The sequence below is a fragment of the Schistocerca americana genome, chromosome 5 (genome assembly GCF_021461395.2).
Source record: "Schistocerca americana isolate TAMUIC-IGC-003095 chromosome 5, iqSchAmer2.1, whole genome shotgun sequence".
NCBI classification, from domain to species: Eukaryota; Metazoa; Arthropoda; class Insecta; order Orthoptera; family Acrididae; genus Schistocerca; species Schistocerca americana.
This window is the reverse complement of record NC_060123.1, coordinates 241,909,774-241,925,588: the sequence shown is the minus strand read 5'-3', so window position 1 is coordinate 241,925,588 and position 15,815 is coordinate 241,909,774. Positions and strand designations below refer to the sequence as shown.

The 15,815-nt window shown below is 36.4% G+C and overlaps 1 protein-coding gene across 2 annotated transcripts in view; it reads right to left on the bottom strand.

The window, feature by feature from the left end:
- Nucleotides 1-204: 204 nt before the first annotated feature.
- LOC124615460 (potassium/sodium hyperpolarization-activated cyclic nucleotide-gated channel 2-like) overlaps nt 205-15,815 on the bottom strand; it is a 287,867-nt gene continuing 272,256 nt past the window's right edge. For both annotated transcript variants that reach the window (XM_047143365.1, XM_047143366.1), the window contains one exon: nt 205-2,629. In XM_047143365.1, coding sequence (XP_046999321.1) covers nt 2,299-2,629 — 331 coding nt within the window. In that variant the 3' untranslated portion in view covers nt 205-2,298. The remainder of the gene's footprint in view (nt 2,630-15,815) is intronic.

Sequence of the window (15,815 nt, the reverse complement as noted above, 5' to 3'; positions counted from 1 at the left end):
TTAGTGTTGAATGATACTCCTTCCTTTATTGCATGAACTCATCAGTGTTCATTTTAAACTTAAGTTTCTGAGTCACTTAATTTTTTTCAAAGACTGAGGATTTTTCCTTTTTTTTTCACTTGAGTTTGTTTAACAGCAATGCTGTGAACGGAAAGTCACACTTTTTAAATTTACACAGGTTTCATAACAAATGATAAAAGATAATGGGTTTGTATGACAATTGTATTACAACTTGTCTTGATTTTTAAAATAGAGTTTTTTGTTTATAAACATCTTAACAATACCATAAAATTGCTTTCAGTATCCTTGGAGAAATAATGTAGCAACAGAGTAGCATCAGAGTCCAGCTACATTTAGTTTAGAGTATCAGCATTACTTTCACTGCATACGATCGGCACTTTTAAAACTACATAAACAATCTTCTTCAGTTCTATTTAACAACAATGAGCACTTTTGGTAAAAAATATCGGCAACTTATTTTCACCTATTCCAACGACATATTTCATGAGACTTACTAGCAAACACTTTCACATCTTTTACACGCATTGTACACATATTCTTTACACACCTCTCTATTAAATTACTTATGTGCTAGTTGATTTTAAGAAATGCTGTTCTGATAACAGGAAGCAGTCTTTCAATAAATAATACAGTAAATGTGTCAGAAAACAAAAGTGACTAAGTACACTTAAAGAGCAAAGAATTTTGCTATAACAACAACTAGTTGAAACTAGTATTACTAGCTGCTGTATTTTAGACTGTGTTTTTCTTAATGAAATGCTGCAAATTCTTTGCCACAGAATTAAAAAGAAATAAGATAAAATAGCATAGACACTACATTGAATAAGTATCATGAAAACAGTTATACAATCTAAAATTGCAAGTTAACATGAAGACTTTTTTTTTGCGAAATAAATATTTTAGTTACAAAAAAATCAATGTACTTCTTCCACATTTTCCTTTGACAGGATCAGTTGCTGTGATGATTTACTGCTAATGTGTTGACTGTGAATGTAGTGTCATTGACAATATTCTTTTAAATATATCTGTATTCTCTAGATCACATTTTTTTATTTTATTTTTAAGGCTTAAGACAATATTGTACCTTACACACTTCAAGAAACTGTCAAACTTCTTTTCTTCTACAAAACATTCTTTGTTATTTACACATGGTGTTCACATACATATTTGTAGTGTCTACTTTCTTTTCTTCTTTTTTTAAAAACAATATCTGGTAGGAGTCCACCTGCTTGTGATTGAGAATTCATTTATTGCTTTAAATCTGCCTAGCTTTATGCCAGTAATTTAAAGGATTTGATTTTCTCACTATTTGTTTCAAGGTAATGGATATATTATTTACAGAAGCAGTTCTGAGTATTATAAAAATGGCTGTAATATAAAAAACATGAAAGCTAGCATGTGTTCCAAGTTTTCCATGGCAGAAAATTTTCAAGTAAATTCAGACTGAGCAGTCAGTTTCCACATCTAATATTCATGTTGCTGCCTACCATAACTGTTCACAGAGTAAACAAAAAGGAAGTATGTGTTGCATACCAGGTGCCACAATTTCACTGAAAATGATATAATATTAAAGTAATGAAATAAACTTCAAAATAAATTGAGATTAAATTATTATGTTATAAACATTTTCATCCCAAATGGATCTTAATATATAGTGGATTCTTTTATTTAAAAAAGCCACTTTCATTTTTTTAATAAACATTTGCCTGTTTGAAAATATCTATGAACAAATATAGAACCATCTCAACAAGAACTCTGTATCTATTCCTAATAATGGTCCTGCCATTAAGGATAAATATATATTTTTGTGTATATATTCTCTTTACATTTAGGCCTAGTTTTACTTTTCTATGAATATAACCTAGTAAAATATTCTATTACACCACATGTACTGTAAAACAGGTTGGGTGTAAAAACGCAGCTCCCTATTAACTTTATTGAGCACCCTAAGTTAAAGCTATATTATTTTGTATCTTCTAATATTGCACAATTTCTAGCTTTCACCTGAACATATGTCTTTCACAGTTACTATTGGCAAAATCATTGTGATGGAAAAAATCTGGTTAAATCACTGTCCGAGCACCAGAAAATGATGTACAATTCAATCTGAATTACAGCTTTGCAGTGCAGTCTCTGAAAGTCAATAAGAATAGAGCACTATTTCTGTCTAAATGAAAACAAAAAATAATGAAAAAGATAATTAAGCATCTCAGTTTTACTATTGTTTATGAGCCAGAGAACCTGGCAGAAAAACGGACTATCAGCAACGCGCACTTGTCACTGGAAGGCAGTATCCTTTTGGAAGGTATCAGACTTGTGGAACGCTGGGCGACTCATCGGCAACTCTTGTGATGCAGCAAAACTATTTTCAGATTTGGGACGAGGAAGATTTAGTCTATGTAAAGTTTTTCCTAACTCGTGCAAGTTACGTCCCAACTCATGTATGCTTTTGTCACTCGAACCATGTTCAACGGATTCTTCTGAGGTATTTACGTGTTCTGCTTGTTCTGCTAGAGCATTCACAACAGCATTGATGGTTTTGCTTTCACTGCCCATATCTTCTTCTCTGTGAGAGACAAGATTGGGGTTTTTTCCAATCTTGTTCAGTCTGAAAAAAAAAAGAGTTTATATGAGAGATAATTCATACGGTATCACATGTAATGTAGCTTTATTTGTTTTTTATCTTTAAAAATTATCAGTATAGCAAGTCTGAAGTGTTGCACTCAATAAAAAGTAATGCTGAAATATAAAAAAAAATTGATTTTACTACATTTCATAGTGATAACGGTTCATATAAATTTAAACATAAGTGGGGAACCAGTAACTTTAATTTTGAAAAACTCTGCTCTTCAGGTGGCAGTAGACACACATATTAATACAAACTGATAGAAAATTTCATTTAACTAACAAAAAAGTATCCTGTGTTCAGGAATTGGAAAACTATGTTTCATACAGCAAATGCCTCCTTTCCTTCAGTTTTCTATTTACATGTTGTCCCTCTTCCTCTATATCTTTGTTTGCTTCACTGAATCTACTCTACTCTTTTAGTCCAGTTTTACTTCCTATTCAGTCTACATAGATTGTGTTGCTACCTGTCATGGGATGGAGTAGGTTTTCCTTACTCTACATTACTAGTTACTTTTTCCTTGCAGTGATGAAGAAAATTCAAGATCGAATGTGTTTTTAAATTTAACTGTCAACCCTGCTTCATTTACTTGTGTTTTAATGGTTGTAAGTACACCCTCTGTGTCAGTTGTAATTAAAGCAGAAAAATGGAACCAATAATAACTATAATAATAATAATAAAGTGAAAGTTTCTTGCCAATAATAGCATAGAAATACATCCTCAAAACAGTATGAAAAGACAGATTGCTATTTGCCACATAAAGGTGGTGCTGAATTGTAGACAGGCACAATGAAAAGCTGCTGGAACCCCAGCGTGTGTATGTTAGCATGTGCGCCCTCTTTCAGAAGGAAGGCTTTTTTATCCAAAAGCTTAAATGTTAGCAGTCTTTTCATTATTCATGTCTGCAACTCAGCACCTCTTCTGTAGGGCAAACAGAAATATATTCTTTGTAGCTAGAGATGAATTGAGGGAAATACTATCGTAATCTATTAGAATAAACTCCAGCATGCCTGAGAATTAAGAATGATATAGGAAAACCATCCAACAGTAAACAGTAATAGAGGAAGTTTGGAATTAATTGGATCAGGAAAAATTTTTAGGCGTAATGGTTATGAAGAGTTCCACCAGAGAGAATACAACTTCCTGCTTAAGACATATCTTTACTAAAAGGCTGTAATATATAAGTGACCATGTGAGAGAATATAACTTCCTGGTTAAGACATATCTTTACTAAAAGGTAAAGATATTGATGTTGTCCACAATATGTAAGTAACTAGGTGTTATGGCTTGCTTTGTTCTTGTTGACACTTTATGAGAGACCTGATGCATCCAAAATAATGTTAGTTAAGAAAGGCGTACTAGTGCCTATCATTTACATTTGCACTCCAAAAACCACCATAAGGGTTGTGGTGGAGTGGCACATGGTATACCAGAATGACGTGTGTTTCTTCATGTACAATACATAAGTGACTGGGTTTTATGGCTTACTTTGTTCCTGTTAACATTTTATGAGAGACCTGATTCATCCAAAATAATTTCAGTTATGAAAGATGTACAGAAGCCAACCATCTACATCTGCACTCCAGAAACCACCGTAAGTGTTGTGGTGGAGTGGCACATGGTATACTAGAATCGTATTTGTTCCTTCATGTTCCATTTGGGGGCGATATGTGGGTAGAAAGGTTTTTCTGTATCCGTCTGTGTACATGGCAGAATTTATTTAATTTTATTTTCATTGTCAAGAAGAGAGGAATAAGTTGGAGGAACTAATGTGTTTCATGGCTATTATGTGGGCTCTGAGAATTTTGAGAGTAAAGATTTGCCACATTTTGGGTAGTGCCTCCTGTAGTAGTTTATTGTATATTTCTGTGATGCTATCATGCTGACTAAATAAACAAATGGTGCAAATATTTTTTGATTTTTTTACAGCTTTGCTGATAATACAGCTTGGAAAGAGTTCCAGCAGTAAAAAAGTACTCAAGGCTTGGTCAAATGAGACTTTTGTGAGTGATCTCCTTCATGGATGGGTTGCAGTTCCTTAGGATTTTCCACTACTAAACAACCAAACTGATGCATTAGATTTATTTCAACAGACACTGTATGCTCCACCAACAGACATTAGTTTGAAAAATGCAACACCCACCCTCAATGAAATTATCAAATTAATTGGGTCTAGTAGTACTTCTGTTAGTTATGATGTTGTTTCTAAAAAGGTGTTGCAACTTACTTATGCTCTGTAATCAGTCATCAGCTCAAAGAATATCTACTCAGTTAAATGTGCCATTGTAAAAGTTATCTTTAAAACTGGAGTCGAGAAAACTACATCTAATTACAAACATATTTCATCCTTCCAGCCTTTTCAAAATATTTTGAACAAGTGGGCATGATAGTGTACTAATTCACATAACTGAACAGAATTTGTTAAATGCCTCTCAGTTTCACTTTCATAAAAGATCCTCCAAAGGGAAATCCATACAGGACCTCACAAATGAAGTTCTGGTACAACTACCAAGTGTACCGGTATGAAATGAGCGTTTTTTTTTGTTGTGAAAATGAAACACTAATTTTGAATTGAAACGTAAAAACATTTTATTCAAAGTACTGACCATTGCTTTCTATACATTTTAACCACCCTTCTGGCAATTTGTGGACACCACGCCAATAGAAATGTTCGTCTTTTGAAGTAAACCAATCAGACACCCAATTGTTGACTTCTTCGTAGGAATCGAAGCGTTCCTCAGCCAATACGTGTCCCATTGATGAAAACAAATGGTAGTCGGAAGGGGCCAAATCTGGTAAATACGGTGGATGGGGTAACACTCCCAGCCAAGTGTTTTGATTGTATCCTGAACCAGTTTTGCTTTGTGTGCAGGTGCGTTGTCGTGTAAAAAAATTACTTTGCCATGTCTTCTGGCCCATTCTGGTCTTTTTCCGATCAATGCATAGTTCGAATTGATCATTTGTTGTCTGTAGCTATTAGTATTCACAGTTTCACTGGGTTTTAGAAGCTCATGATACACCACACCTCTCTGATCCCACCAAACACAGAGCATTGTCTTCATGCTGAATCGATCTGGTTTTGCAGTTGATGTTGACGGTTGTCCCAGATAAACCCATGATTTTTCCCATTTAGGATTCTTAAAATAAATCAATTTTTCATCGCCAGTAACAATTTGATACAAAACTGATTTTCTTTAATGTCTTTGAAGCAAAATTTGACAAATGGTTTTTCAGTTTTCCATTTGTCTTTCATTCAATTCATGTTGCACCCATTTTCCACACTTTTGGATCTTTCCCATAGCTTTCAAACGGTCAGAAATAGTTTGTTGTGCAACATTTAGCATTGCTGCCATTTGCTTCTGACTCAAAGTATCATCTTCATCCAATATTGCTTTCAATTCGGCGTCTTTGAACTTTTTTGGTGGTCTGCCACGATCTTCATTTCTTACATCAAAATCATTATTTCTGAACTGTTGAAACCATCTTTTGCATGTTGCTTCTGATAGAGCATGACCACCATATGCCTCAACAAGCATTTGATGTGACTCTGCAGCACTTTTTTTTCAAATGAAAACAAAAAATTAATGCTTTCCGCAAATCATCACTTTCTGGTACAAAATTCGACATTGTTAACACGATAAAAACATATGATGTTGTTTGTTCCATGACTAAATATCTTTGACAGATGTCATACCAACCAAACAAAAAAAATTAAGGCTCGTTCACAACAAATGTTCCCTATTGACACATTTGTATCTTAATGCTCATTTCATACCGGTACACCTAGTAAACAAGAGCAGTTATCCTGTTGGTATATTCTGTAACATTACAGAAACCTTTGCTTGTGTGAATCACAAAATTTGAAACGAAAAAAATAATGATATGACAGTAAGGCACTTGTATTGCATGGACTGAGCCTTTCTTTCATAATAGAAAGAAGAGGGTCTTATTGACGGACTGTCTCACAGGCATGAACCTAACCTCAGAATGGGGAGTTAACATGCAGGGGCTTTTCCCTCTTCTCTAGCGAGTTACATACTCTGGTGCAAAGGGATTCACAAGCTATCAACTAACATAAAGCAAAAACTTGGGAATCATTACCAGTTTGAAAGCAAGTATGTCTTATGAGCCACTCCTAAAAATTATCTGATTATCCAGAATAAAAGATTGAAACACCTGTTAGCTACATGTTTCAAGTATCAGTGATCATTGTAAGGCAGGGTGGTGAGTAATAGTAGTTTGTTGTAAACAGATTTCTGTTGTTACAGTTGTAGGCAATTAATTTCTTTGAAGAATACCAATGTAATCTAGTAAATTCTAAGTTACCTATAGAAGATGAACAGCAGGTATATAAAACAAATGAGGATGCATTAGTTTTTTCAGAGGAGGGGATTTCCCATACAGATTAAGTTTTTATGAATTGCTTGTCATTTGAAACTTTCTAGAAGATTTAAACTATATGCTACACCTTGAGTTTTGCAGCCAGTGCTCTTACTGACTGAACTGTCAAGGCATGACTTATAACCTCTCTCTTATTTTCCAAACTTCACAAAAGCTCTCCTGCATACTTTGCAGGACAAACACTCCAGGAAGAAAGTCCTTGATCTTGATAAACTACATTCCAGGTTTGAGTACCAGTTCAGCACACAGTTTTAAAGTGTTAGAAACTGTCAGAACAACGTACATTCTGATGCTCAGGGGGAAATATTCTTTCTGTTTTTCTTCTGTTAATGTATATCCTGGCTCATTCTATAAGTTTAAAAGTTCTCCTTGTTGGAAACTATGGTATACAATGAATAAATGAATGATAAATACCTATTTAGCAGCTGCCTTTCCCATGATTATGTACAGGGTGCTAAGTAATACGTGGGAAACCTTTGGCAAATGGATAGAGGATTTAAAAAGGAATGAAAAATTTCAGGTATACAAATGATCACTTTTTTCTTTAATTTTTGTAGTTAAAGACATTTTTTTGTTGTTATTTGTTTGCTTCATTTCTGTCTCTGTTTTGGGAAATGTTAAGTTAAAGCCCTCATTTGTTTGTCATAGTTGCCATGGTACTAGTAAGTAAACAAATAATTTTAGTATTGAGAACATAGTCAATAATGGAAACCTACTCCACAGTTTTTACTGGACTAGTATGTAGTGTGTGCTGAACATTCTTCCCCCACCAGGAATCGAATCAGCTATTTCCAAGAGGAATGCCACCAAAAAAGTGTACATTAGTGATCTCAGCTGGAGAGTGATGTGTTGTGCCTGACTTCCAGTCATGGGCATGATGTCTGCTTGGCCATATTCTTATTTGACTAGAGTGTTCTGTACATTTCTGGCTAAAATGTATTATAATCAGTGCATGGCAGGTATGTACCTGGTGTATGGATTTGCAAATTGCATTACACCTGAAACTAGATATTTGTAAGCTGAAAGATTTCCTAATAGGCATTTACTGAACAATAAGACCTTTGAAAGAATACAAGAATGTCTTGTGAAAACAGACTCTTTTGAGAAAGGGTCATTATTTTTGGGAGACCAAGTAGTGTTAGAATACCTGATGGAGAAGATCTGCTATTTCATCATAGTGAGGACAACAATGGTATCAGTATCAGAGAAAAGGCAGAGAGAATGTGAGTCATGCAACAGTGTGGAAACTGTTAAGAGAGCAACTTCTTTACCCATACCATCTACAGAGAGTGCAAGGTCTTACTGAAATAGATTTTCAACCACAAAAAGCTTTTTGTACTTAGTTACTGGGGATACATGCTCAGGACCAACACACTCTGTCTAACATGCTATTCACTGAAGAAGCAGAGTTTACTAGGAAAGAAGTGCAGAATTTTCACAACACTTATGAATTTGGCCATAGAGCTAGATTCTGGCCCGTCTGACCGGTCAGCCTGCTAGTTTGTGATAAATAACACATGATATCTCTAGTGCTGAGATGGCAAGATCTTTATTCGTCCACTCGGCAATTAATACAGGACATCTTTTAGACACAGTGACCGTCAAGGCAAGACTTGCATGAAAACAAATAAGTGACTTGTTGACTGGTTTCTAAAGAACTAAGTATAAAAATGGTACTTAAGAATTAACATTGAGAAAACAAGAACATGGAAAAACTATATATAAAGAATAAATGGCACGGACTAACAGACACAACACAGCACTCCTGGCGGCCGGTGTGGAATCAGTTTATTCACGCAAAATAAAAATACTTGCGGTGTGACACACAGGTGATGTATTTGTGAACCAAACTGCACTGCACTGCATTGTGCTACACTGCTCATTGTGGTCACTACATGTATGAGTGTATGAGAATCCTTCTCTAGTTTTGGAAACAAGACATCAAAAACAGTTTAGCATTAATGTATAAGTTGACATAATTGGAGACAGATTAAATGGGCCTTTCATTTTCTGTGGAACACTGACTGGAGCGACGTAAAGCAAATATTTAATGGAATATTTAAATGTTTTGTTGGACAACATACCAGTGCACTTATGTCAGATCATGTGGTTCATGCATGATAGGGCACCAACTAAGTTCGCTCTGCAAGGAAATACACTTTTAAAACAGTGTTTCCAAAATAAATGCGTAGATTGTGGGGCAGCGTGATCTCCTGATCTCAATTAATTGAGTTTTTATTTTTGGAACATTCAAGACCTATTGCAAATGTTGATATTCTTCACCAGCACATTCAGAGAGGGTTTGCAGACATCTTGAATACTGGAGTGAGTAAGAGAATCCATGATGTGGCATTTTAGATGCTTGTGTTAGAGCTAATGGTAGACATTTTGAGTATTTAGTATACCCAACAGAAGACAACACTGAAAAAAAAAGTGGAACCAAACTGGAAACTTGAAAATAAAAAGACAGAAATAACGAAAACATTTAACAACAAAAAAGTGTCTGTAACTAGGAAAACAAAAAAATTGACCACATGTATGTATTCACTTATTTGCTTGTTTTTTAGTGCTGTCTATTTTCCAGAAGTTTCCCACCTATAAGTTAACAACCTATATACCACCGTGTAATCTTTTCAACTGGAAATGTTTGGTACAGGTACTGTAATGGGACAAAGTGAATGTGTTTCATTTGGAATGAAACCAATGATAGAGAAAAACACTGTATGTAAAAAGATACCTTTAATTGCTTATAAATGAGTAACCCTATTGTGCACCATTTTTGTGATGTATGTATATGTTCAGTACTGACTGAGGTTCAGCCAGTGAAATGCTCTGGTTAATCCTTTTGTGAGGTATTCCTCTTTTACAACATGAACCAAATTGTTTCATGCCAACATTTGACCATCTCTGACAGAGAGTATCAATTTTACATTTAAATCCTTACTTGGAACTTACCTGTGGAACATATTTCTAAGCTGAAATGAGCATTTGCAAATGTCCTTGGTCAGTACTACCTGACGGAAAGTCTACATTTAAAAAAATTTAAAAATATAGTTCTGTCCATAAAACCTGACTTAATATTCCCTCCAGTTGTGAGATGAAATGTAAGTTGCACCATGCTGGTGACCAGTAAAGTATCAGTATCACCAGCTTGGATGTTTCCAGCTTTACTGTTATTTTTCAACAAAACACTAATTATTATTCGGTCGAACATGCGCCTCATCTTGGATATAGAACATTTGCAACTATCATTACCAATCTGACTGTACTGCACACCAGTTCAGACTGTACTGCTTGACATCCTCATCCGAGATGTATTTTTTGCCTCTAAGAACCTACTTTAGTTCACCAAAGTGGCAAAATTAAAGGGAGACAAGTCAAGACTTATGGAAGGTGACTGAGGACCTCCTTTTTGAATGTCTGCAAGAGCTCCTTTTCTGCGTTTGCTGTAAGGGGCCTTGCACTTTTATGGAGCAGAATAAACCTTCAGATGAACTGCCCTGATCATTTTGATTTGATTGCATTGAGAATGGTCAAGTTTAGTGAATATTGCTACACATTCACTGTTTTCCATTGTTGCAACAAGTCAATAAGAAGGGGATCCTTTTGGTCACAGAATAACTCAGACGTAATCCTCCCCACATTTGAGTGGATCACCTGATTCTTTGGGTGGTGGCAACCCTGCACACTTCTACTGGAGATTATGTCATTTTGGCTCAAGTGCAAAGTGATGATACAATGTCTTATATTCAGTGACCATCCATGACAGGAAATCATTCCCTTTCTTGGCTTACAGCTGCACATGTTCAAGAGATAGTGCAGATAGTGCTTCCTGTGCTGGTTGAAGACTATGAGGTGATCACTGGGTGCACATTTTGCAAAATTTCATTCTGTCCTAAATGACGGCATGAACACTTCCAACACTGATCTCTGTAGCATTATTTTGTATTGCAGCTTGTCAGTCTTGCATAGTGAGGGCATCCACCTGCTGGACAATAGCATCACGAGTGATTTCTTTTGAAGCCTTCATTTCACTGTCTTCTGCATAACTGAGCACAGTGGATGATCGAGGTATACATTTGCTTGCTCTGTTGCCACATGGCTCACACCCGTGTCCCTCAAGTGGTGCATTTGGGACCTCAGTGATTGTATAGGAACTGCACCTTCTTCTGCAGGTAATGAGATCACGATACTTTGAGTTACTTTTGCCTTACAGCCTTCAGCTCATTTCTTTTTGAATACACATTATACAGGGTGTGTCTGGAGGAAAGGTGTGTGCTTTGAGGGGTTTTAGTGATTTTGAATGAAAAACGTCATATGAGCAAATGTACTGCTGACTTCAGTTTCCAAGGAATGTAATGGAAACAGTGGGAAACAGGATAAATGCAGCTGATACTAATGAAACATTGTGTGCTAACATTTTCTTTTTAATTGTGTGTATCCTCTCAAAAGATGTTCAAAAAGTCGACTATCAGCTGCGATGCATTTTGCAGGCAGCTCTTGTCGAAATCTGCAGTGTTGCTGATCTGATCTGATTCACATGGTCCTTTAATTAAGCACATGCACGTTAAAATACAAGTGAGATTATCATCCTTTGTGTCCATTCTGTACTTATAGATTTTGTTCTGAACCCAATACCACAAATACTACTCTGATGGAGTAAGATTGGGTGACCTCAGTGGTCAGGAAATGACTCCATGGTGACCGATCGATCACACAGGATATGTTTCGGTGACATGTTGTACACGATGTGCAGGATCTCCATCATGCTGAAATGGCCAGTAAAGACAAAACTACATAACTTATTGTCTCTTTGGTTGTACCCAATGTGAGTGATGGTGAAGGGCATGTGACTAACGCGACTTTCAAGCACCTGTATGTTGGATACAGTTAAAAAGAAGGGCATATGTTCACTTGAAGTTTTTGTTCAGTATCACCAATACTATTACCCCTCAAAGCATGTACCTTCCTCCTGACTAACCCTGTATATACAAATACATAAAACTTTATGCAACTGGAGTCAAGATGTCATCAATGAGTGCTCCGTACAGACTGTGAAAAAGAGGTGTTATATAACTTTTATATTATTGTCTGTATATATATGTATATACTTATGATGAGTTGCTATGTGGAATTATTCATAAAAACCATCTTTAAAATGAACTAACTGTTAGAGCAATAATGAAGTATTAGCTTTACATTCTTTGATGTGTCTGTTTGGGTTCAGTGGTTTCAAAATGATGTCGTGGTACAGATTACACACCTGCTAACATCCTACTTGTCCTACCATTTTTCTATATGGAATCTGAACATTCATCTTTTTTATTTATGAGGCTTGTCATGTTTTAATGGAAGATACTGACTGAATGTTCTTTCTGATCCAAATTACTTTTCTTTCTTTTTAAACTGCAGTTTTTCTTTTTGTTAGTACCTGTTTCAACTGTTGTTACGTTTACTCTTCACCACTGTCTTTCTGGCTACCATTCAACCTCCAGGAGAAAAAAAGTACAACTTCAGATGGTGCTAATAAACCTTTGTATTCCTGTACATATGATTTAGACATGTTAAATGACAATTCAAATATGTTATAAAGGCATGACATCAGAAAAGAGTGCTAAAAAGGGAATGTTATACGTGATGGTGAAATAAACAAAACTCTGAGCTCTTTGCTTTCAATCCCTGTCTGTATAATTTATGGTTATGTCATTGTTTACTGAAAGATGTTCATAACAGCTGTGCTTAATTCATCAAACTGGTAATCAGAACATGAAACTTACACTATCATAAAAATTCATAATAATAATTTCATTTCAGTGACCAAGTGAAAGTCTTTCAATTGGATGTCAGTTTGGTGATTTTTGTGTCCTTAAGCTACCCCAGTTATCCAGTTGGGGAAAGTGGACCTATAATTTAACTTAGAATCTGAACCATGTGTCATTCCAGAGATGGAAGGCTAGATTAAAAGCCCGACTGGGATTTGATCCTGTGACCTCTTGGTTTTCCAGGCATGTGCTTTACTTCTAGATCAGCAGATCAGATATCATGAAGTAAACATATTAGCCACTGCTCAATGTTTGTTTCTGCACAAGTTTGAATGTGAAATGAGAATTTTGCTCAGAAAATAAGAAGATAAAGAAACTGCTCATAACAGCAGCAACAAAACATAAAAATAAAAAGTTCTCTATGAATTGAAGTTCATGATTAGTAAGACAGAAATGAAGACCAAGGAGTGAGTCCAATGAGATCTGAAAATATTAGTGAAATATGCTTCACATCTTTAGCACTTTGGATCTCCAATAGTTTCAGTTCCTTCAAGATCATGGTACTCATGCAGCTCAACTAGTTAAAAAGCAATCTTACAGTGCTAGCTAAGTCAAGAAAGAATAGGGTTAAGAAGATGACGATCCTAGTGGTAGTAACTGTACCATATCTGCCTAAAATATCGAAATTCTTATCTAGTCAATACTTCATTCAACATTATTATTAGTTGGTTGGTTGGTTGGTTTGGGGAAGGAGACCAGACAGCGTGGTCATCGGTCTCATCAGATTAGAGAAGGATGGGGAAGGAAGTCAGCCGTGCCCTTTCAGAGGAACCATCCCGGCATTTGCCTGGAGTGATTTAGGGAAATCACGGAAAACCTAAATCAGGATGGCCGGACCCGGGATTGAACCGTCGTCCTTCCGAATGCGAGTCCAGTGTCTAACCACTGCGCCACCTCGCTCGGTTATTATTAGTAGTCTATCTAAGTTACGCCAATTCAAAACCCATAGATAGTTTTTCAAAAAACTTTTCTTTTAGGAGAAATGTGTAATTTACAATGTTTACTTGCCATGCGATTGTAAAAGTGTTGTGAGCTAATGACTGTTTATCTCCAAAGCAATATAGCTCATTCAAAATTTCTTATTTCTCTTTTTCTAGTAAACAGTTTACTCTTCTTGAAAAGTCATTAACTAAAAAATTGTTTACAATTAAAGTTTCCACCATCCAGAAAATACTTTCATTAACTGGATCTTTAAACATTTTAAATTTTAAGAACTGGTTTTATAATGTTGTTGTCTCGCTTTCTTGAAACTAGAAAATAGCTTTGGTTAGCATAATGTTTTAATTAAGAAATTAAGTAAGTTAGGAAACTGCAATCAAACAATGGAAAATCCAGGATGGAATGTAACAATACCAGAGAAGGAAAGTTGATATTCACCACATAGCGGAGATGCTGAGTTGCAACAGGCACAACAAAAAGATTCACACAATTAAAGCTTTCGGCCATTAAGGCCTTTGTCAGCAGTAGACACACATACACACACGCGCGCACACACACAGACTCACGTAAACGCAACTTGCACACACCTCTGCAGTCTCAGAGAGCTGAAACCACACTGCGAACAGTAGCACCAGTGTATGATAGGAGTGGCGACCGGGCGGGGGTAAGGAGGAGGCTGTGGTGTGGAGGGGGAGGGATAGTATGGTGGGAGTGGTGGCAATACATCCTATGTTCCCGTAACCCTCCTGGTCTCAACCTTCATTAGTCACTGTCCTCACCCATCCAGTCTCCTCCCTGTTCCCATTCCAGCACTACACAGCCATCATTTCACCGCCACACCCAGTCTTTTAATTTCTTTTATTTCTCTCCTTTCCACTACTTATCCCCTCCCCCTTCCGCACCTTCTCTCCTGCCCTCCGTTTAAACTGCAACACTTCACTGTCCACCACTCCCACCATACTATCCCTCCCCCTCCCAGCCACAGCCTCCTCCTTATCCCTACCCAGTCGCCACTCCCATCACGCACTGGTGCTGCTGTTCGCAGTGTGGTTTCAGCTCTCTGAGACTGCAGATGTGTGTGCAAGTTGCATTTACATAAGAGTGTGTGTGTGTGTGTGTGTGTGTGTGTGTGTGTGTGTGTGTGTCTACGGCTGACAATGGCCTTAATGGCCAAATGCTTTAATTGTGTGAGTCTTTTTGTTGGTGCCTTTTCGCGACTCAGCACCTCCGCTATATGGTGAGTAGCAGCTTTCCTTCTCTGGTATTGTTAGGAAAACTGCGAACCTTTGAAACTTCCTGGCAGCTCAAAACCGCATGCCGGACCGAGACTCAAACTTGAGATCTTTGTGTTTCACGGGCAAGTGCTCTACCAACTGAACTACCCAAGCATGACTCATGACCTGTCCTCACAGTTTGACTTCCACCAGTACCTTGTCTCCTACCTTCCAAACTTCATTTACTCTGCAAACCTTTGATTTTTACATGAAGCTTGGTAAAGGCAGTGGCTGTGTATATGATGTTAAAAAATAGTTCGTCTAACTTTATAACTTTTATAATTATTACATACAGTTAAACCAAATTACTACTTGGTTTGCTCTGATGCAATCACTTCTAAACTTGATCTTTACATACACACCAACTATGGTCAATAGATCCAGAAATCTGTGTTAGTTACTCACACGGTTAACAACTAAATGGTGGTCTCTGCAATTAGCAAGTTTTGTGTTTGTTAATATCTCAAAGTATAAACTTCCAGTTTGCTCTTATCTAATTAACATCTGAATGTCAAAGTCACTAATTTGTGCAGACCTGAGTGTGACAATTAGTCATGTAAATATTTTATGAACTTAAGTGAATAGTTTGGCTGTAGTCATCTATATAAATTCTGTGTTAATGTGTTAGTAAGGTTTCTGTCACTGACTCTGAGAACTGTTTATAATTAGCCATTTTCCTTCATTGGTGTTTTGTGAAAATTTATCATTTGGTGCAATTTTTTTGGTGTGGAA